This window comes from Osmia bicornis, chromosome 10 (genome assembly GCF_907164935.1).
Source record: "Osmia bicornis bicornis chromosome 10, iOsmBic2.1, whole genome shotgun sequence".
Lineage (NCBI taxonomy): Eukaryota > Metazoa > Arthropoda > Insecta > Hymenoptera > Megachilidae > Osmia > Osmia bicornis.
This window is the reverse complement of record NC_060225.1, coordinates 4,980,394-5,004,920: the sequence shown is the minus strand read 5'-3', so window position 1 is coordinate 5,004,920 and position 24,527 is coordinate 4,980,394. Positions and strand designations below refer to the sequence as shown.

At 40.9% G+C, this 24,527-nt stretch overlaps 1 protein-coding gene across 1 annotated transcript in view; it reads left to right on the top strand.

Annotated features, from left to right (window-relative positions):
* LOC114873836 (inactive rhomboid protein 1) overlaps window positions 1-24,330 on the top strand; it is an 83,766-nt gene extending 59,436 nt beyond the window's left edge. Inside the window, exons 3-15 of the mRNA XM_029182564.2 lie at window positions 3,463-3,804; window positions 3,960-4,146; window positions 4,567-4,656; window positions 13,022-13,335; window positions 13,403-13,489; window positions 13,614-13,805; window positions 15,456-15,639; window positions 16,203-16,439; window positions 16,558-16,584; window positions 16,703-16,893; window positions 16,990-17,286; window positions 17,729-17,882; window positions 18,580-24,330. Of these exons, the coding sequence (XP_029038397.2) occupies window positions 3,463-3,804; window positions 3,960-4,146; window positions 4,567-4,656; window positions 13,022-13,335; window positions 13,403-13,489; window positions 13,614-13,805; window positions 15,456-15,639; window positions 16,203-16,439; window positions 16,558-16,584; window positions 16,703-16,893; window positions 16,990-17,286; window positions 17,729-17,882; window positions 18,580-19,011 (2,734 nt within the window). The 3' untranslated portion in view covers window positions 19,012-24,330. The remainder of the gene's footprint in view (window positions 1-3,462; window positions 3,805-3,959; window positions 4,147-4,566; window positions 4,657-13,021; window positions 13,336-13,402; window positions 13,490-13,613; window positions 13,806-15,455; window positions 15,640-16,202; window positions 16,440-16,557; window positions 16,585-16,702; window positions 16,894-16,989; window positions 17,287-17,728; window positions 17,883-18,579) is intronic.
* The last annotated feature ends 197 nt before the right edge of the window (window positions 24,331-24,527 follow it).

The following is a 24,527-nucleotide window of genomic DNA, read 5'->3' as shown; positions in this document are numbered from 1 at the left end:
TAGTCACCCTGCGTCGCCGCGCCCTGTCGCGGTAACTCGATCTCGCCGGTGAGAAGGGGCGAATAATATTTCTCATTTTCGCTTTAGTATCCTGGAAAATGTGTGATCGTGTTATTTTCCTCTTCTCCCCGGCTTTTACGATATTTACCGTGATACGCTGTAGAGAAACATTCTCGTGTTTCTAAGGGTGTATAGTAATCTCCCGTTTACCTATGCTTTATGCAAATTTTATCGATAGTTAAGAGGCACATAAAGATCGTAAATAAATCTTCTGTTGTAATTTTGTCAATTTTCTAGCAAGAAATAATATTTTATAAATATGAATTCAAATTTTCCCGCGTAAATGTTAATAGGCAAATGGAGGTCCGCCATAGGCCTAAATATAGGGAGCACTCTCCCTTCCATCGTCATTCTTCCCGTGACCGGAGGAATCTTATAGAAAAGGGGGTCATCGCCATTTTTTATTAATATTCTCATATTTCGAAGGGTGTATAGTAATATTCCGTTTACCTATGCTTTATGTAAATTTTATCGACAGTTAAGAGGAACATAAAGATCGTAAATAAATTTTCTGTTGCAATTTTGCCAATTTTCTAGCAAGAAATAATATTTGATGGGTCAAGGTAATGATAATGTAAATATGAATTCAAATTTTCCCGCGTAAATGTTGATAGGCAAATGGAGGTCCGCCATAGGCCTATATATAGGGAGCGCTCTCCCCTCCATCGTCATTCTTCCCGTGGCCACCGACGGGGTAGGATGGGCACCCGGAGGAATCTTATAAAGAAGGGGGTCATCGCCATTTTTTATTAATATTCTCATATTTCGAAGGGTGCATAATAATATTCCGTTTATCTATACTCTATGCAAATTTTATCGACACTTAGGAGGAACATAAAAATTGTAAATAAATTTTCTAAGCGATACTCGCGAGGGTGGAATCTCTTTCTCATTCGCCCTCTCTCTTTTCATTCGCGAGATTCCTTAATTGGTCTAATGATCGCGCTGGAAAATAAAGTAAAAAGCTGCTCCAGTTACATTTTTTTCCGCGATTCCGGTCGGCAGGAATTCTAAAGACACTTATTTCGTGAGCTTTGGCCGTTCCCTCGTGTAACAATGACTGCACTTTGCGCCAACTTGACCCACTTGTCGCTTTTCTTCCTATTTATTTTTTAGCTCGAGCTCGACTCGCCTGCGCGATCGACGCGCACCATAAGCCGGCAGATGAATATTCCCATTGATCAAGAATTTACGGTGTAAATAGTCGCTGACCCCTTCGGCATAAAATGAATCTTTGCAAAAGACGAAACGCTCGAAGACAATAAAACTGTTTCTCTTCGCGTCCAAACGTGTCGGGGAAGTTTTATCGAAACAAGAACTTGTTTCGTCCCGGCAGCAGCGTTTCGGTTCGCTGAAAAATAACGCTCTCGGTGGGTCACGGTGTCGAATGTTCCGAGTGGAAACACGAATACACGGTCTAAGTTTCGACATAAATACGTCGAGGTGTCGCGAGACAAACAGGAACCAACGTCAGAACTCGTTTCGTTATGGTCCCGCGTACCGGAAATTAAATGCAGATACCTCGATGCTCATTTCCAGCAGCGCAGTTAGCGGCTAGTTTATCATGAAACCCGTTACTGTTCGCGTTCAAACTATTCGAATCAATTGTATACACCGGCATTTCAATTATTATTAATACCTCTCGATCGTACGATGCTTCGTTTCTTCCTTTCATTTAAAACGTGAATTTTGTTTAATCGAATCGCATTAGGTAAGGATCAGATTCGTCCTTGTTAAAGTGTAAAATTACTCGAGCTAATTATCATCATCGTTATCATATTTTATACCGAGTTTAAAGTTACTATTTAATTAACCAAGAACGACAGGTTCGCCGCGACGGATCGAAAGAAAAACCATTTCGAATCATGTTTCATTAATTAATACCCGATGTAATTAGAGATTCTTGCTTTTCAAGTAACACAATGGTAATCGGAAGAACGCGAAGAACAGCAGGGATTATTACGTCCTACCGATAAATTCTCAGTACGTGAATATCCATTTCAATATGTATGCAAATTGAAAAGGTAGCGCGGTAGTTGCTGTTTTAATATAAAATTTATCAGAAAAGGGCGCGGTGAAACGATGTGTGCAGCAGAGCTTCAAATATTCTGCGTGCATTGAAACAACCTTTAGAAATTAAATAATCAATTGCAATTTTGTTATTTTTCTAGCAAAAAATAGTATGGAAAGGATGGGTGATCATTTATTAAGAAATATGAATGATAATATAAATATCAATTCAAATTTTCCCGCGTAAACGTTAGTACCTGAATGGTGGTCCGTCACAGACCTATATATAGAGGATCCTATCCCCTCCACTCGTCAGTCTCCCCGTGACCACCGACGGGGTAGGATGGGATCCCGGGGAGAACTACAAAAGGAGGGGGGATTATCGCCATTTTTTTTAAAATAATCAATATCTAATAAACTAACAATTCAACGTGCCATGTAGTTTAGATAAAATGAATTTCCTTTCGAAAGTTTGATTTTCCTATCGAAAAGAAAATTAGTAGGGCTGCTGGAAAAATTTTAAGCGCGAACAAACACTGCAGTGCATTTTTTTTTTTTTTTTCATCGACAGAGAAGGGAATTTGCCGGGAAACTCAACGACCGACCACCAATTTCCTTCCGCTTTCTGCTCCCTATTCGTACGTCCCACATTCGCATCGGGAAAAGTAAGCCGTGCATCGCGCTCGCCTCGTTTCCACGGCCGGATATTAGAGTTTTATTGTCACGGGACACAATTATACCTCTGTCTATCGCCTTTTTTTCCTTTCCAACACGCGTGCACGTGAAATGCATCCGTGAGAACCAGCTGGAAATCGCGTCTACCGTTGCAATATTCGTCTCGAAACACCCTCGCGAAAGCAATCAGTTTTTCGAAAAAAGAAATTTGGAAATTTCGTGCCCTCCCTTTTTAAACGTTCCACGGGAAGTGACACTTATCAGGCATCCGGTAGCATCGCGCTCTCGATTGTTTCTAGGAGCTGGTCCGTACAAGAAAATCCCTTAAAAGAATGTCGGGACACGAAAGCAGCAGCGAGTCATGAATAGATGAGAGGCAGATAAAATTGAAAAAGTTTCATAGGGGATCCTGTACAGAGGGTGGCTACGGGTCGTCACTTTCGGCCAGCTTCCTCTCGCTGGACAGGGCTTATACTTCCTCTTCTTCTTTGCCGATGCCGGGATTACGTCGACGTCTTCATAAGCATGCACATTCAAGCACGGAAACGCTCCGTGATTTCCGATCTGACCACAAAGAAAGAAAGGGTCTTTTCAGATTTTTTTCAATCATTTTTCAACAAGAACCCTTGATGAATTACAATTATCCGTATTCACTGGAGAAACTTGAAATTCTTCAAGATTCTTTTAATTAACGACGAATTTTTATTAACGTAACAGGCAACCATCTCCAGGATCTGGAACGACAGGCACGTCCACGGTATCCTCGAGCGGTCCTGATGCAGAAAATGGGCAAAGTATCGGTTTGTACCCTGTTGGTAGCGTGGGTCCAACACCAACGGACCCAACGACCGCTCCGCCGAATACAACAACCACCACGATACCATTGGCGAGTGCTTGCACCGTTGTTGGTGCAGCAACGGGAAGCAACATCACCAGGAGCGTGTCGGCACCCACTGCACCGAGACCCGTTGTTCAGGTGACCAGCTCTGCCAGCGCTGTTGGGTCGTCCCAGAAGCCCAGATTGAGGAGGACCATGAGTCGCACGGAGGCCATCAGGAAGTAAGTTACAAAACCGTGTACGAAAGGTACACACCTTTCTATCGAATTCAATTCGATGAAAGTCTTTCTTCTCCATTTGTGTTTCATGGGGGAAAAAGGGACGAGAATATTCCGTCGAGCGAGTAACTCGAACGATGCTTTGTTTTCTGTTTCAGCTACATCAGGCGAGAAACAGCACAGTTCTTCGGGGTGGACGAGGAGTCGGAAGCGATAGAAAGACAAAGATGGCTGGATCGAAGACGGAGAATGGCATCGAGGAAATACGGCGCCCTTGTTCCGGAACACAGGCCACCGGATCCCGATATTACAAGAGACGTGCCGGATACCACGGATATTCCAGAAGTAAGTTTCTTGGTTATTAACCTCCCGTTTGGGAGTGTTTCTCTATGAAAACATGGAGAACGGATACGTTCTCGCCTTTCTGTTATTAATTTTAAAGATTAGATTAAATTATCTAATATTTAATTAGGTAATTAAATTAGATAATTAAGCGCGCTCCGCACTTCATGAATTTCTATAATCTGTAAAAAAATACACTTAATATGAATTTTTGCGATATACAATGTTTCTGGCGTGTCTATTTAGCTTTCCTTTAGATGAAGTGAAATAGAAAATTAAAATTGTGCCTCTCTCCATGGTCCGCGCTTCAAAAGTTCAGACTCACGACCCACCAACTTCTGCAATTTCGAATAAAATATGCTTCCAGCTTGTCTGATTGGAATGACAAAACTTTAATTAACGAAGAGGGTTTTATTTCTACAGGGTGTCACATTGAGAAGATGGCAGCAACCGGTCAGACGAAAAGATTCCGTGGCCAGAATGACTCTCTCGGGTCTCCATTACGTGGTCGAGGTAAGTATCAAAGAATTCACTGGATTAATTGAAAAGGAAACGATAAATCGAGCTCGAAGGGTGTCTCGTTTCCTGTTATTACCGATGGGAATCAAGGTAAACGAGTAAGGAGTTAATCAGCGTTTCGTTATCGCCGAGAGACGCACTGCTCGGCCGCGAAACGAGGCTAAGTTTCCTTCGAGTTAAGTTGTACGTTTCGACGGAAGTCTGTACGATCATTAAGCTAACGAGGTAGCGGTAACCCGTTCCGGAATCCGTTCATCGTCGAATTGCCTTTGATATCTGGCAAAGTTCCTCCCCCTCCCTCTAGCTTAGTAATTTCGAAGCTGCGTTAATTACCGATACGCCAGTCCCCGTTGATTAGGAATTTTGCGAAATTTCAAACCCGCAATCTTCTTACAATTAATTCGCTTCCTTTAGAAATTTTCATTCTTAAATAAATAAATACATTTCTTATTCTTGAAAACTCACCCGTTCCACTGTAACGAACGTTTAATCGGTGTAATCGAATTATGAAGTCGGACGTTTTAACAGACTTGCTGGCAGTCGAAAGTTTTTTAATTAACAGAAATTAGTCGAACGGGACTGGAAGAGTTAGAAACATCGTTCGGACGATTTTCGATTATAAACTAACGTTCAGTTTCGTTTAATTGATAGAAAATTTTATCGAGGATATTCGCTTTCATTACCACCGCGTGGAAAGTACGCAAATTTTTATTGAATGAAACAATCACTTCATAACTTCTCCGTCGGAATTCTCGTTGATTTTCATCCTCGCAGAACTTCTTCCTTTTTAATTAGCTTTTCGACTTCATTTCGAATTCCATTGCCCAACGCGGAGATGCGAAGAGACCAGCTTCCGGCGAGGACCGTCAACTTTATTTTTACAAATTCTCTTAAAATCAGAGTTTGCGAATGATTCTTTTGTTGTTTAATCGTCGGATGGAGAAAAGCACAGCGAACGGTGTTAACTCGAAGACACTTTGTTTCGTTTTCAAGACTGTTATTCAGGTAGAAACGAGTCTGCCGTCTGACTTGCTAGATAGAATGACACTTCTGTCGCTTTGCATCGAGCTGCGAGCACAAGCTTTCTGTGTACGAACGACAAAGAGAAGTTTGTCAAGAACGAGCCGGCAAAGAAAGTAGATTTAAACGGGAGACAACGACGCACCGTGTAAACCCACTTTGACACTTTTCCCTCGGTTGAATCTTCTTTCCGTTTTCGTTCGCTGTTATTCTCAGCGAGCAGAATCGACGAACGAGATCAAAATCGATCGCTGTTTCTTCTTCGTTTCTAAATTAATTTGCTAACGAGCTTAACGAAGAAACAGTCCAATTTTTACCCTGATAAATTTTCCCTCATCCACGATAATCCTACTCGCGCATCGGATAGAAAAAGAAGAGGCGTTTCATCTGGTTCGTTTAGCCGGCGAATATCCGCGTGCATTTAACAGAATTCCTCAGGTATCACGGACCATTAAGCGCGGATTTCCGCCCGGTTAAAACGGAGGCTCGATCGTGGATCCGGCCTCTCGGCAGGGCTTCACGATCTTATCTCCGGCCCCGATAACCAGGTGATTCACCTTTATTTAAATGCATGCTATGTAAATTCTATAATGGATCCCGGTGAACGGGGATCGGACGCATAGGTGCTCTGCGATGGAGAAGAAAGTGCGTTTCATCGGGCGGAAGTTTTTGTTCCCTTTTCCATCGTACCTGTCGACGCTCGAAGGGATTCGATGAAAGCCGCGAGATCGTGAATGATCCGAGAGGATCGTCATTAATAGAGGTTTTTTATTAAATTAAATGATGCCTCTTCCTGGATAAAATTGTTTTTGTAGATTTAAACCCGGGATTGTAAAAATAATATGAAATAAATTGGGACTCTCTTCGTGGTCCGCCGTTTTCGGGGACTCTCTTCCATGGTCCGTCGTCTAACGAAATCGTAAATAATTCGAGAGGATCGTTGTTATAGAAATATTTTAAAATTAATGATGCCCTATCCTGGATAAAATTGTTTTCTGTAGTTTGAAGCCAGGGTCGATTGTAAAATATAATATGAAATATAAATTGGGACACTCTTCGTGGTCCGCCGTTTAACGAAATCGTGAATAATTCGAGAGAATCGTTGTTGTAGAATTATTTTGAAAATAAATGATGCCTCTTCCTGGATAAAATTGTTTTTGTAGGTCTGAGCCTGGGTCAATCGTAAAAATAATATGAAGTAACAAATTAGGACTCTCTCCATGGTCCGCCGTCCGAGGCGGAAAAATATCATATTTGTTTCCATTCTAATTTCCGCAATCTCGTATCCTATTAATACAAAATAGAAATTTCATAATTCATCGAGAGATGTGTTTCAATCCCAACAAAATCAGGGATGATTTTCAACAAGGAATCTCGAAGAAATCTCATCTGGTAGATATTTTTCGTGCGATGAAACGTCGTCGAGACGGTGGAACGTGTTACGGGGATCCGTTCGTGTTTAACCGCAAATATCAGGAAAATTGGAATTATAATTGGATCGTGCGGAACAATAATTGCCGTAGGAGGATATAGCGTTTGTTCGGTCGCGGGCGATTTCTCGTTGCTCGTTCAAGCACATATTTTACGTCGAACCTCCCGTTTCGATTTTCGGATAAATCAAATATATTTTATCTTCCCGGGTAACACGTACCTATCAGAGAATCGTTGCTAACCAAAGAAATTATTTTCCTTCCCACGATTCTATTTTACCATTTCGATCACCGTAGAAGAAATATCCTTTTTTCAATTTTCCGCTTGTATTGCCGGAATAACGTCGAACCGTTCGCATAAAACGAAACCTTGCATAATTACTGGATTATTGTTTGACCGTGTTACCTCGTGGTGACACTAAATAAATGTAGATCCACCGTTGTAATTTCGACGGCTACGGAGGAAATTGATTCCCGACAGGATTCACCTATTGTTCCTGTATTTGAATGCCTCCATTGTAGCGGCATTCTGTCTGTTCCCTTCGATCCGCTAGCTTCACGTGTCTCTCTTTATTACCTGTTCTTTGTTCTTGCTCATAACGCTGGCTATATAGACAGATGCGCAAACATTTTATGGGGAAAAAAATTTCATTAGGTGCTCGATAGAGACGAGACAAACTCGTTAACGCTTTCCACCCTTCCGTTTCCTTGCGTTTCGAAAATTTTTCTATCGATCGAAGAATCATTAAGAGATTCAGAATTTTTCAAATTTATTCTCGTTAAAATAATATTCCTTTCACAAATCGTTTCGTTCGAACAAACTCGCAACGAGCATCCTTTTCATAAATTTCAAAAGTGTTCCACGTAGACGCTCGTAACGCGGCATGCAGCTAATTATTCATTTCAGAGTTTAATTACTCTATTGATCGTTCGGCCGTGTTTGCTTTCAATTATACAATACCGCTTCGTAAAGCGTTCACGGTTCGTAGCTAGGTCTATTGTTAAATTTCGTTCACGTGTCTGTATCGGTGGAGAAGTGGAAAGTACATTTGTTTTAATACCCGACGATCGATACTTTGCCGCTGTTGTGGAAATTGTTACGTTTAATTAGCGCTTTTCGCGGTAGGCTGGAAAAAAAATTTGGCAATTTGTTTCAAACAAAATTCGTTACCGTACGGTGGAAACTGTTTGCTTTAAATTCGCGAAAAATTTGATATTTTTTTCCAGTTGTTGAAACACCTTACAATAAAAAATATATATACATTTGTTTTATTGCTGTTATTCGACCGCGTTTTTCATACGTTCGATGCGCAGCATTTTATCAGAGATAAAAGGAAATTGAAGGAGGAACAGCGGTGCATAGATGAAAAAAGGTGCTGGTTACGAAACGAGCGTTGGGAAATAAAAAACAGCTGTTTTTTTTTTGAGAAGTTTGAAATAAACTTTCCTCGAAGCAAGCTACGCGGCCGTCCTACTGCACCCAACGGTGCCTTAAATTTATTTCTTAAGCCGACATCTTTCACAACTTTCTCGGAAATAAATCTGCAGCATTCAGGCATCGGGGAATAGGTCGAAAAATTAGCGTGACCCAGATACAACTGCATTCTACCTGGGATTTATGAAAGAGGATCGGTTCTCTTAGTTCTTCTTAATTTTTCGTAGGCAATTTTTTCTATTGTAAAAATATGACAAAATTTGCTAATTAAGGGAAGATAACTTGAAACGTTCTCTCGATGACAATGTACTTTTATTTACATTATTATGAATTTCGGTGAACAGATTTATGGAAGGACTATATTCATCGTTGGAACAATAACGCTGCTATTCAAGTAGTATTTTAACATGACAAAATAACGCGAGGAAAAAGCGTACATTCGTATCGAACCCGGTGTCGCATTTTTCTGCATGCATAGAGGAGAGCGTAGCATAACGAAAATATACAGGATCCAACGTTCTATGTATTTCTCCATTCGTTTTTATTTATATAGCGACGGAATCGTGTGGTCGGAATTTATAGCCGACATTTGCTATCGACATCCCGGCCGAAAGACGTATCCCCTTTGTTGATATCCTCTTTAACTATCTCTCGTCGGATATTTTCTAACTTAGCTTCGACGATTTTACCCAATTTCCCTGCTTCTTTCTACTTTCTAACAATTTCATAGACGTTTATTCAACGTCCATGAAAAATAAGGGTTCGAAATTTAACGAAAAGATGGGTAATAATTAAATTTCGGAGGGCGGACCATAGAGAGAGTCCCAAAAATTGCGCGGCGGACCACGGAGAGAGCCTCCTTTTTTAACATTTAAACGACAACTCGTCTTCTCCGATTTATGGGGTTAAGTGGTTGAGATCAGAAGGTCGATTAGCATGGTAACTGGCTGTTCTTGGTGCGTTTCACTGAATTAATAGCAGTCAGCATATTGTATCGCGCGACTTACACGGAACACGTGCACGCGATCCTGTTGGAACCGAGGGAGAAAGCGAGGTTCACGAGGGTTTTTATTAAAATTTACATCGTTTCGCCGCGACGTAATAAGGAGAGCATGGGGTCATTTATTAGCGGAAACCTGATAAAACCGTTATTAACTAACATCGGCGTTACCTTAATCAGAACTCGGCGTTATTAAAGAAACTTCTCCTTTTTTCCAACTCTTCTTTCATCTCTTTCTCCCATAATTTTCATCAAACTCTAATCTTTGATTCCATATTTTTACACAGTTATTTTCTCCACACTTTAACCTTCAATTTGACGTACGACAAGTATGATTTCGATACTTTTATATGTTATGAAATTTAAATGATTCCCAGGATCGTTTCAACGCATCCAGGTACGCATCGCTGAAAACGTTTCAATATTTCCTCTCTCCGATCTCCCGTAAGGATCCCAATGGTCCGTTCGTGTTCCGTTTTCAGTCCGATACCATAATTTCGGCAATTTAAATGCATGTGCATGCGACTCGATAGACACGGCCAGATATCTCCGCGGCGCGTCTACGCGTTTACGTGCGTTGCATCCCGCGGTCGTTCCCAGTGATCAACCGAGAGATATCGTAATGAATTGTGTATCGATTCGAACGTCAACCAGCCGGTCGGCCGCGAGTTTCTGAATATTTATACTTTCATTATTGCGAAACACAAGGGGCGACGACGCGTTCGTAACGAGTTGCACGCGTCGACGACGTTCAACGGGGAAATCGAACTGTCTAACCGGATCGATTCGAACGCAATTACCTTCCTTGTTACGAGCTGAAAGCATGATACTTTCGCGGTACACGTGGAACGTCTACGTGACACGGTAATTACCCCGGGAAAAAGAAAAAGAAATATTGAAAAGGAACCTTCCATTCGCGCGCGGTTGTTCGAAGCTCGAAAAATGAATTCTTCTCTTTTTTAACGCGCGTCTCTTTTGAAGGTTCATTTTCTGCCTTTCCGAAGAGCTCGCTAATTAGCGGGGCGAAGAAAATCGAGGAAAAATGAAAGCTGGTTTCAGGGAAATTAATTATCCCATACGTTTCGTTGTATTATTAATGTTACCCGTGAGTTTCCGCGTATAAATGCAACTGCGACGATGTCTTCGGCTAACGTTCACGGGTAAAATTCAAATATTAGCGAGGGAACAACAGCCGGAGGTGGAGTGTAAGCTTTCTTCGTTCTAAACAGTGGAAACGCACACGAGAAGCCCGTTTCCTGGCCGGCACCGAACAGTTGTCCACCGGAAGTTTGGTCTACTAAAGTTTCTACGGACTACCACTGCCGGGCGTATTTCAAAACTTGCCACTTAGCTCGACTACTAGCTGAAAACAAGCCGGACAACGACCGGTTACCCTCGTCTCACTGTTCTACCCGAGGAAAGTGTGCCGTTTCTGCGCACAAAGGCCCATTAGAATATTTTACGCGTGACCTAGAAAAGAATAACGCTCGGCCGAGTGTTTTTTACCGTCTCGCAGATTCTACCTCCTTTTTTCCCTCCCTTTTCTTTCCTTTATTTTCCATGCGCGCTGCATCGATTTTTCTTAAAACTATTATCCAGAATTTATCGAGTTAGATGTTTGCTTTCGTCGCCGAATGAAGATAATAAACGAAGCGGGATATTTTTCCATTCCGCGAGCCCTTTCGATATATACGGCACTGCTTAATTGCCAGCAAGGATGAACCTGATCGGCCAATTAACGATCGGAGTCGTGACAATATAAAATCCCATCAGATCGGTTCGATACGGTGCAATAAACATGGAGAATGTTAATTCCGACGTGTCGGGCACGAAATTAAATTTCATTCGATTTTACATGCGACTAGATTCAACCGCTCTTTTATGATCGTCGGCGTTGCATAATTCTGCTTTCTTTTCTCCTTTATTTTATCCTCCGCGGAGGTGGAATATTAAAATCGATGGGAAACAACGTTCGATAGGAAGCGGTGTGATCAGAAATATTCGGCTGCATTAGCTGAACGGTTGTCGATAATGTTTTCCCAGCGTTTATTAATCGCGCGGTAATCTGTGTCACACCTATTCCCATCCTCGAAATAGAAACGTATTCTGGCAGTGTTCCATGGTACGCGTGTCTATGATACCTTGCTAATTTCGTGATTCATTAATATTAAAACCCGCGCGTCTGTTAACAATATCATACCGATCAATTGATTGGGAACGTCGTAATGATATTTTACGCTGGCCGATAACGATCCCGGGAATTATTTAACCCAATTAAACGTACGATTATTCACGCGATAGAAGGACCTGTACGTAACTAATGTTCTCGTGTTAATTCGAACCAGGATGGACGGTAATGCCGGGGAAAATAGCTGCATACCGATTACCATTTGCACGAATCTCTATCTTTGCCCTCTTAACCAACCATTTTAATTACCCACCGTAAACTGTGTACACGTGAAACGTCTCAAGACGTTATTTCCCCCTCAAGTTAACGACCTGTCGTGACAGTATGTCGTTTCTTTCTCGCTTCGATCGACCATGGTTTAACTCCTCGCGACACGTTTTAACTGCACCGTAACGCTTTAACCGGCTCCAGTCTGTGCTATTAAAATACTGACTAATTTTAACGGGATAAATACTCTCGAAATTGGTTGCAATGGGAATTTAGAAAAGAAAGTAATCGGAATTCCGTGCAATCGGTTCGTTTGGAATGTTTTCTGCAGGTATTTCTGTAACATTTCGTATGGAAATTTCTGTTCAATTACGCGAACCGCGAAACAACAAACGTTTCTAGCGAATACTCGTTAAGCGTGTCGCTAGAGTGATCGATATTAATGACGAATCAACGGTGTAATCCAATATCATCGGGAGGGCAGGCTAGCGAACGGACCTCTGGGGTTATCAAGGTGCGCGAATTAATATGAATTATTGCCGATCGAGCAGCGTTATTCCAATTAAAATCCACCCTAACCGGAGCTCAAAAATGAAATCCAATACAACAGCCATCCTCCGCATAATTGATACATGTATACATTCTTTTTTCTTCGAACAATAGACTGCAATTATATCGTTCGTTTAGAAGGCGGAAAAATCAAGCGGATTTTACGGTCCGGCTCGATCGAACGTGAAAATAACAAATTATTCTCTTCTCTTCCCTCTCTCCTCCTCGCCCTCTGTTGATCCTTTTTTCGGTTAGCCAGGATTAATCGAGCGGGCGTGTAACAAATGCGATTAAATTGCTGGCTGGAAAATCTTTTCCGCGTTGTTTCCTCGCTTCGAAGAGGAGAACGTGTAAAATGAGGAGAAAATTCGCGTGGATTTTATCGACAGGATAGCAGTCTCGTTGAAATTCCCAAGTATCTTCGTCGATAATTGCTTTTTAGAACAGAGTACGCTCCACTTTTTATTCTATTTATTTTCAACATATCTTCGCGCGAGATACGTTGACGAATCGACGTGATTTTGTCGCAGTCGTTGTCTCGACAACGATCCCGGGAGAGGTCGCAAACCAGGCCCGAATCGCGAAGCTTTCCACCGAGCGTGATTCCTTATATGACGAGGACGGAGACGGCATCGTCTCCGGAGAGCAACCAGGAAGAGGAGGTGTCGTTTTTCGACAGGCCACCACCGCCTCCTCCGCCTCTTCCACCGCCAGCCTCGCAACAATCGCAATCGCAGATCGATCCGAGCATCGGTGCATTGGTCAAAGACGAAGAGGGCAGCGCGAAGATCGCGGATCAGCTCGATTCCACGGGCGAGCGTGAAACGTCCGAGGAATTGGTCAGGTGAGACATTGCGGATTTGCTTTCGCTCGCGGAGAATACAGAGGAATTTTTCCGGGGATTTTTTTAGATTCGCACCACAGAAAGCCGAGAGAACGGCGATCGACGGACAGATCAGACGACATCGTCACATCCCCAGGGACCATTACATTTCGAGGTAAAAATCCAAATATTCCGGGTTACAAAATGATCGTTTACATTCGATACTCGATGCTGGATGAGATGTTATATCCAACATCGAGTACGAAATGTCATGTTTTACAACGAGAAAGAGATTACAGAAAAACAAGTTGGAGCAGGTCGAGGTACGACAGCCCGTTGGCCGAGGGTACTAGGGTGCAGCAGGACGAGGGGGTCACTCTTAGAAGGGATTTAACCGGTGGTACGAGAATTTCTCCGAGCACCATCGATCGGATATTCGACAACAGTAATAGGAGGCAGTATGGCATGGGAATCGTTGGCAGATTCTTCGGGTGAGTAAGAAAGTTTCATAAAAATTGGTTACAAAAATACAGATACAGTTCCAATAGAATATTTCATTAAATTCACTAAAATTCCTTCTATCGTGCACAAATTCAATGTTATATAAAATAATTTATATCGGAAAAGATGATAAATAAATAGCTTATAATATAGAGGAAAGTGTGCCGAAGATAATGCAATTTGTTGTACGTTGATATCTTGCTTGGTTCTCGAGATATAAGAGTTCAAAGATCTCGTAAGGGTGCACTTACGCACGGAGTTATGAATGGGCCGAAATTGGCGGGAACGCGGTGACCTACATTTTTTTCAAGAAGTGCGTATACTACGCGTAGTAATAGTAAAGACGTTCGCTCATTGATCGCTTGCGATTGGTTATGAATGAAGGTGCGAGTGAGAGGTCCGCTAGCGCGAGCGAAAAATGCCTTTCCCTTCCAACGACGATATCTCGAGAACCATAAGACATATCCGCGTGCATCAAAGACCATTTTAAAGGGCAAGATTTCTACTTTCTGACAATATAAAATTTATAAAAATATCTTGAATAGTTTCAAAATGGCGGCGCTCCAAAGTTTCACCAATTTTAATACGTTTTTCGTGTGTCCAAAACACACATACACAGGTATATTTGAGTTTGCAGATATTTTTTATATAAATATCTTTATTCTAGGTTCATAAAATAATAATAATACAGATTTGTTTGAATATATATGTTTAATTGGAATATTTTATCCCCGTGATAATGCAAATGTTTCACAGGATAAATCAAGTTATTTAATTTCGGTACGGCTTTATTGTATTCGTCTACAGTATGCGTGTCGTTATTAACATCGTATGTGGATATGTTTGGTAAAAAAAGAAAACAAGAAAAAAAAGGTGTAGTGAAAAATCACGGTTTTCCTATCAGTTTATTTTGGCATCCTGCGTACACGTTTATCAGATATCGGACAGTCATTGTATATTGATGCGACCGTTGTTCCACGTCGATGAAGAAATTGATTTTGGAACGGTCAATAAATGAATTTCCATATGAATAATTTTATTGGCTGATATTTTTGTCGTGGCTCGTAAAAATTTCACGTCCGACGACAATTCGTCACCGCACGAATTTCGAGCAGGAAAACAATAGTATCGCACTGGAGTTACAAACAATCGTTTCAATTTATCTTTCGATTATACATAATTCCCTGAACTCTCGTGACGTGGAGGGAGAAAAAAAAAGGCATTCGAGGAAAAGCTGTGTATTATACAAAATTTGTCTTTCCGACGCTTGTTTCATTTCGCCAGTTTCTATGTTCTATGGATGGGATGGTAATGTGGCTTTATTAAAACAACTTCCTCTCTCCTGCATTCCGCTTTAACGATCGCGTGAAGGTTTTATTATGTAGCCACGACCCAGTTGGAGATACACGTGAAACAGAAATAACAAACGTGGACAGGCGGGAAATGTCAGAAATGAAAAGAACCGTGACGCAAATCTTGATGTAGCAAGGTGATATTTGAAAAATGCCAACGGTGATTGTAATTTTAGTTATCGATTTCACGATGCAATCTTTCCGTCGAAAGGTTACCGTGAAAAATCTCTTATTCTCCTTTCGTTGCTTTCGAAATCGATGGAAAGAACGTGCATTTTCTGATTACAGTAGGTCTTTTCGAAAAAGCGTCTCACAGAACCCGGACGTCAGAAAGCAGCTGGATGACTTCGAAGATAATCGACCGTACTTTACGTATTGGATCACCACCGTACAAATCCTCATTTTGATAATATCATTGGCGTGTTACGGTTTCGGACCGGTCGGCATGGATCTGAGTCACAGATCAGGATTGGTGAGTTTATAAAAAATAATAGGGTAACGTACACAGGTATTGACCCTTTTCCTAAAAAAGTAGAAAATATTAGTTATTAAAAAAGACGGTTTGATATTACAATCCGCATGTTTATGCCGTGTGTCTGTTTACGCGTGAACGGGTTATTTTGAATATCAGCTGACGATCCAAATCTAGGTCATGTTGTTTGTTTTCAGTCAGTCAGTCAAAACTAAACTCTTGGTACGAGTAGGTCGTTTCTTGATTCTTGTCGCAAAGTTTAAATAATTCTTCTGTATTCACTGTCTAACCACTTTTAAATATACTTTCGATATTTTCTCTGAAAATATCTGGCGCAGAACATAGTTCTTTTCATTTTTCCATCGCCATATCAAATATAATAAAATATGACGTTCCCACCGCTTTGAGATTCTCTCCATGGTCCGCCGTCCTAGGTTTAAAAATAGGCCTTATATATTTCTTACTTTTATAGGAAAAGGATCAATCTCTGTGTAGAAGTCACCAACTATGGTAACCCTGTAAAAAGATGGATTTCTATAATCATAACGGAATCTCTTTGATAGGTTCTTGTGACGAGCTTATCGTTGCAACAAGTGGACTACCAGGAACCAGCGAATTTCTGGTTTGGTCCTAGAGCGGCGGATTTGATTCATCTTGGCGCAAAGTTTGCACCGTGTATGCGTCGTGATATTAAAATTCTGAAGGAGATCGACGTTTGGCGGGAAAGAGAACGGGACACGGCGTGCTGCATCCGGAACGACGATTCGGGCTGCGTTCAATCGAGCAAAGCCGACTGCTCTGTGAGTTCTCATTTTATTCACCTCGAAAATATTCTACCTGACATTGATAAAAGCATCCTTCACGATTTATTCCTCGTGCCACGTTTATAATATAACCTTCTGTTTTGCAAACCAATTGGTCCGGGGATTGAGATCAACTGCTACGGTAAATTTCACTGGAATATCCCTCATATTCTTAATTAATCGATTACGATTTTAATTTTCCACGATGCCGTCGTTGATAGACGTTTCTTTTTAATTGAAAATCCTTGCGAAAATCTTAGAACACGATATCAACGTGGAAGAAATGGGGACCCGGGGACAGTGGACCTGGTGGACGAATAAGCGGATCGGTTTGCGGATTGGATCCAAAGTTTTGCGACGCCCCGGCGAGCATAGCACCGTACGAGTGGCCGGACGACATCACCAAATGGCCGATTTGTCGGAAGACTAATTCGTTCAACCAACGCTTCAGGTAAATCGTTATAAGTCATCATTTCCATCGGCGATTATCCTTCGTAGCCGGAAGAGCAGCCTAATATCGAGGAAAACGTTTTACCCTTATCAACAGTAGAAACGGGAGTCAACGGGGCAACGTGAACTTCCCGGTGGGTCGGTACAAAGATAAGATGGCAGAACACATGGTGTGCGAGGTGATAGGGCACCCATGTTGCATCGGTATCCACGGGATGTGCCGGATAACCACGAAAGAATACTGCGATTTCGTTCACGGTTATTTCCACGAGGAAGCATCCCTTTGTTCCCAGGTCGAGTGTTTGCACGACGTCTGCGGCATGATACCGTTTCTTCATCCAGAATGGCCGGATCAATTCTACAGGCTCTTTACTACTACTTTTCTTCATGCTGGGTAAGGTTCATAACGTGTTGGATAAAGGACCGAGATACCGGACGCAATATTAATTTTCATGATTTGTAAAATCCAGGCTATATAAATTAGAATATGGTATCCTCTTCGTAACATTTGAAATTACAGCTTTCTAAATAAATTAATAGTTTTCGATTCTTACAGTTATCGATATTTGACTATTTTCATTACCAAAATGACTAAGGAATAGTTACATTTCAAACTCGATATAATAATAATGAAATTGATTTAATGAACAAAAATAAGCATCTAGTGATAGTATTAGATTTAAATAATAATTTGTTGAAATTTCTTAACAGCTTTCATGTCCAGTATATGGATTCTTTATCCTATTTATTTGTAAAGAAATCAATAAGATTCAAGAGGAAAGTTTGATCAGAAGAAAATGTGTTTTATTGATTCGTTTGTATGCTTTTGATTACAGAATTCTTCATCTGTGTATTACGCTATTGGTTCAATACTTCCTAATGCGGGACTTGGAGAAACTAACGGGCTCGTTTCGAATCGCTTTGATTTATTTCATCGGAGCACTAGCTGGAAACCTGGCCAGTGCGATATTCGTTCCTTACAGAGCAGAGGTAGGTTCTTTTTTAAATGAAAGAATCGTTCGAAGGGAAGCAGGATGATCGAGACTAGTAGACAAGTTTAAAAGGTAGCTTGGAAAGAGTAATAATTTAAACGAAGATCAATGGCCGATTATTCATCGAACCGGGACGGTTTTATTAGTCGCGTCACGGCTAAGTTTTAATTGAATAATCTCACGGGACGCTTAGCGGTGCGTTTCATTGTGTATCGTCGATTTAATCGACTCTTTGACCCAACGGGGTAAAGTAATTGCTCGGGGACCGGCTTGCACCGTGACTTATATCCATGAAAGGGGTTAACACTATAACAATCGTTTCCTTTACGGCATCGTTCTCGAGCTCCCGGTCTACGCCGTCTTATCGCTCGATAGTTTACCTCTTAACACTTGGCTAAACTTCCAGTTATACGTCAATTCCGTTTCCATCGTCTACGTTTCCACTGTTCCCTTCTATCAGCAGCCGTGCACCCGCACCCAAGAGAACGGACGTTGAATAAAAGCGGACAGAAATCGTCGTTTCGAGGAGAACTAATACCGTCCAATTTGTTCTAATTAGTTCCCGTTAAACGCAACTTACTTCTATCCGCTATTCTCTCCGCGATATACCCGCTGTTAATTAACGTTCCCCTCGTCTAGATTATTATCACATAAAAATATTAAAATATTTCAAGAAATCAATCGTCTGATTACAGGTCGGACCAGCAGGAGCGCACTTCGCCCTCCTCGCAACGTTGATCGTCGAGGTGTTACACTGTTGGCCGATGTTGAAGCACCCACGACGAGCCTTGTCCAAGTTGATCTTCACCCTGTTCGCACTTCTGATCCTGGGTATTCTTCCATGGGTCGACAACTATGCTCATCTGTTCGGTTTCATATTCGGCTTCCTAGCCGCGTACGCTCTGATGCCTTTCATCTCGTTCGGCCACTACGATCGTCGTCGGAAGATCTGGCTGATCTGGATATGTTTGATCCTGATCGTTGTACTGTTCGCCTTGTTACTGACCCTGTTCTACAACGTGCCGGTATACGAGTGCGAAGTGTGCAAGCTGTTCAACTGCATACCGTTCACACGTGACTTCTGCGCCTCCCAGAACATCAATTTCAAGAGGGAGGAGCCCGTATGACACACGGGGCCGTGCTTCGAATTCGAGCTCGAATCGTCCTTAAGCCTGGTCCAGGCACGTACCGACGCCTGGAGGCTGCTTCTGCTCGCTCTCCTACGTCCGCGTAGTCTGGATCGAATCTGAGAAGACCGTATGATCGTGAAGGAATACGATCGGTTGAAAGCACGGACCTTAGAAAACGCCGTACCGGATAATCCGGTCGCGTTTTACTGCCAACGAATAACGGAGGAGGAAGCTCGTGTTCGTCGCCGACGAACGACACTGCCTTAAAAAAAAAAAAAAAAAAGCAAGTAAAATAACAAGCAAAAAGGATAAACCCGGTGCTCCCTCGTCCAATGGACTTGTCCCTCTGCGGTCCTCGGTGTGAATGTAAATATTTAGACACACGCGCCTTTAACCGAGCGACCAGATCGTGATTCGACGACGATGGATCGAGCAGGTCGAACGAAGAAAATAGTGTGGGACTAGATGTGTGTGGTGGGACTTAGAAGTACGAACTGTACCATCCACCCCTTTTGGATCTTGCTCGTTCGACGAACGAGAGGACACACCTGTACATAGAGACTCTTGTTACATATACCATACGCACGATGTAAGAACGACCTTACTAAGTTTAATTTTCAAAGGATGAAGTAGACGATGAAAGAGAGAGTGTATGTATGTCTGCGCGTGCATACGTTTAATTTTTCTTTTTATCCTTTCTTCTTTTATCGTACCTCTGACGCTGGAACGATCTGTGATGGGCCACACGATTGTATTCAAGAATATTTTTCCATAACGTCGCGCAGCTGGTGTAACATCAAACGGGGCGAGGTTTGATTTTTTAAGCCTGGCGAAGGATGATCGAAGGAGAAGTGAAGAGGAAAGTGTTTCGCGATTATTAAGTATATCTCTTGGTGAGAAAAAAACGAATCAATTTTTTATAACGGCGTGTAAGAGAGGGAGAAAGTGGAGATTATCAGAGAACACTTTAATCAATTTCCATCTTGTATATAAATAATTAGAACGATGAGAATCTCCTTAGGGAGGTAGGCGGGAACGGGATGTACGAGTAAAAGGTTCATTTCGTCTTAAGGTCATACAAAGAAACAACAAAGTACCGTTACATTCGTGAATGTGTATTTTATTATAACGGGTAATGTAAATGTAAGGGAATGCGTATGAGTGATACGTCTTCGTATTGCGTCTTGTCTCGTGCGTGAACGCGTTGATACCAGTATTTACGAAATAGCAATAGCGAACGTGACGTGCCAGAACGTGGAGATCGTCGCAAATCTGAAAGTGATCGGAGGTCGTACTTCGGTCTTTCGCGATTTTATTTTATGCGTAACGTCATCGACGAGAGGCTCGTTCGTTTCGTCGACAGGCTACGTTGACCCGTTTACAGGTCGTCCGAACATTCCATGGAAAAGAAATGGTTACTTTCTGTTTGTACTCGGGTGTTAATTGAACATCACCTTCAGTATTTATTCAGACACCGTAGCGAGAGGATCCAACGTCTTATTTCCTTGGTATTATTTTTCATCCATTACCTATTAGACGCTAATTGTAATTTAAATATTAATCATTCTGCAGTGTATATTAACCCTTTCTTTTGTAATATCGAATCATAACTTACAGTTCAATTGTGTCAAATTCGACTGGCATATTCTAATTATATTTTAAATTACCGTGTAATCATGATATTTTAATTTTCTTTATTTATTTTAAAATTCACAATTAATCACAATTAATCAAAATTATTAAAAATGTACCCGGTGCAAACAGAAACATCATTTCCTTCTCTAGAGAACGTCTCTCTTCGTCTAGTTTTTAAGAGTTAGACTCTTAGCGTTTTTATTTTGAAAGCTAATTAACAGGAAGGCATGGTTTTTCATCTTCGTACGTGTCGAAAGAGCTTTCTCTTCGAAAGCATTAGAAACGTTGTGTCAATCATTTTGCCGAGTCACTTTGACAGCGTGAAATTAAAATACGGCGAATGCGACAATTACATACGATAATCGAAAACCATGCACGTTGAAAGGAAACATTTCTCGACCAATCTTGCCTTGTATTTCTTATTGCGATCGTGGTCATTCATGTTTCCCTGTTGAATATTTTTTACCGTTCGCCTGTGCCCAGGCTATGCACAAATTTTTTGCCTCGTAACACCGCTAACGAATTCACATGAAAAAGAAAAAAAGAAAAAATGAAATCATCAACATTATAAAACGATTAAGCGAGAATTAATGGAGAAGGCGGTTCCTGTTCTCGCGACGTTAAGAACGATGACTTTCTCTTTCGTCGAATGAAATGTGCTTTTATCTTTGCTCCTGCAATTCGATGATATCTATTTTATAGTAGCATCGTTTATACAGAAAAATTATTTCGTCTTGAAATTCTTGCTTGCTCGTCTGTTTTCATTATCGAAATCTCGCCTTGGATCGGTACCGGAGGGAGACTAAAAATCAGTACATATTTTTTCTTATGCTAAATGATCTTTCAATAGCAGTAGATAAATCATCGAACGTTCGTACAATTTCACTGTTTTTAGTCTCCCAGTTGGTGTACCATTAGATCTTTTGCAAATTTTTCATTTCTTAACGTTGTTATCTTAACGTTCACCAGGACGGATGATAAATCGTCCTTGCTTCGAGAATTAGAGTTAGAATAATTTCGAGAAAAGTGAGAAATAGAGACGTTCGTGGTGGCGTTGACAAATTTTGTGATACCCGATCGAGCAAGTGAGAAACGAGACGCGAGAAAGGGGGTGTGAGATGTGAGAGGAATGGACAGAAGGGGTCCAGGACCTTTTGAGAAAAAGAAATGAAAAACACACACACACACACATACATACCAGCGACACACTGAACTTTTCGGATTATATAAATATATAAATATATAAATATGAGTATATATATACACGTATACATAATGAAGGAAGAAAAAAAAATTGAAATACGAGTTTAAGGTGAGAACGGGGTGGACCGTGACGATTGTCGACGAGTAACATATTGTTATTATTGTAAATGTGTCATATACAGGTAATAGCATGCCATACAAAGAGGAAAAAAAAGCGACGGCGAGAACGAGGAAAACGTTTGAGAATACCTTCGATATTTCCATACCGATCACGGCGAGGTGGAATATCGTCTTTCGCCCCGGGGACGATGAGAGTTGACTGCGTTACACTCGCCTTAACCCTTAAGAGAGGGTTGAAAAGTGGTTACCAGTCGTTATTATTTATTTATTCAGAGAAAAACAATGCTTTTTTCGCGTTTGAAGTATCTTAGAATTCAGCCCTAGAACGGCGGACCAGGGAGAGAGCTCCAAGATGGCGTACCACGGAGAGAGTCCCAATTATAATTCACTATTGTATTTTATATTATTTTTATTTTCTAAATTTTACATCGTTACTTTAATAATTATACGTTTAATTTTAGGTTAACATCTTTGCACGCGTTTTTGTAAATTACAGGCTCCGCTGTTCAAGGGTTAATGAAAGGGAGCCGTATGCGTTTACTTGTACTACTTGATTCTCGGCCGCGTCAGACAACAGTAGTTAGGGTCAACGGTTAGTCAGGCTTCTTCGTTTCCAACACTTTCACCGCCGCGATAGAAATAGGAATTTTCAAATTATTTCGATCCAATGTACAAATTAAATGGATCGCTAATTATCGAAGGGTAATTAATCAAGTTCGGCTCTCTCTTAAGGAAAGGTCTCGGCCAAAAGTGCTTAACCAACGTTTAATCCGACGAAGAATCATCCGATTAATAGTATTCCTTCGAGGTGCTCGTTTTTCGATCTATCGATCAAAAACGAGCCAATGTGAAAATTCAACGCCCTAGTTTCTCTCGATCATCCACTTGTCAACGCGTGCAAAACGATTTATACACAGGCAGTTATCCTCTCGACGATTCGCTCTCGATTCCCTCGTGAACAGGACACTTAACGCAACTATAAAAGAGAGAGAGAGAGTGTGAGAGAGAAGTTGATTAAGTGGTAATGCACGCACCAAAGAGAAATAAAAAAAGTAATAAACGTCTTGTAAATAAAACGTATGCGTCGAAAATGGACCAAGGACCTAAATAGTGCAGCTCGTGTTGTAAAATTGATATACCGATCTCGCTAATCATGTAGACGAGCTCGGATGGTAGGATCGTTAAGTAAAGCCACAATTTATCTCCTAATGTTGTTTAAAGAGATGGTGCGAAGTACGATTGCAACGTCATCTGAGATTTCATCGAGAATCGATCGTCAGGAAGAATGAATTAATCTTCTAGTATAGGGAACTGGTAATTTTATATAGATTCTTTTTTTATTTATATAAGAGAGAGCTTGTTTTATTTACTTAATTTTTACTTAGGAGAAATTTGATAATTTTAATGAGAAAATTGTAACAAGAGTCGAGAAGGCGGATTCTTCAAGCAAATCGATACTTTGCTTTTCACAAAGTTCATTCCTCCTAATGGTGGACAACGCATCAATCATCCACGCTCCAAAGAGGCATAAAAGAAACAATTGCCGTTCAGCTACATCCCTGAAATATCCATTCATCTATTTCATCCGAAAGACACGTCTATCATTAATCAAAAGAAATTGTACAGTCGCCGAGAGAAAAGGTAATATCTAATCTTCCATCTATGCACTCTATCGTGGCTGGAATAAATTTACAACTTTTCCTATGCAAATCATTCTTTTCATAAGGTTAGGTTTTCGTGACGATTGATTCGTGATCGATCTTTTAGATCTATCGTTGATAGTCGATATACATATAAAAAAAAAATGGAGACAGAGCGAATCTGTGCGAGAGTAGAAAAAAAAAATTCTAATTCTAATGACAGTCCTCGATCCCCTTTTATAATATACATATATATATACATATACATATTACACGTGCACAGAATATATATGTATACATATATATAAATGTAGTGGAAGAAAATTCCACCACAGCCGCGCGGTATTATTTTTCTGTATCCCTGTATCTATAATGAGTGATATAAGTATTAAACGATGGACTTAAGGGTTACGAGTAATACGACTGTACTATTAAACGATCATTACGATTACTTCGCCAGTTTTGTTTTCATCTAGTAATCGGTAAGGTTTTCGATTACGATTATTATTACTGATCATAAACGATGCATTGTAATTGTCGCTGTTATATACAATACATACATACGTGCGTAATATAGACATATACGGTGTGTGGAAGTGATCGTGAAATGGATGGCGAATCAGTCGCTTTACAGACACGATCCTACATACACGCGTATATGTGTATAAGTCTTGAACAACATATTAATTTAATAACAATAAAGAAAACGTGAAACTCATATTACAGATGTTTCATTCGTGCACCGTATTATTTTTTCTTTTAGTTATTGAAATTTTATAAAATTATTGTTTTACGCAGAACGTTATGTTTATGACAATTTAAATGCATACGTCATTTGGCGCGTTTTCTTTAGTGGCGCTCTCTGGTGGTGGCCGAAAGAACTAGAGGGTGGAGCTTCCTATCGGTATAATCAAA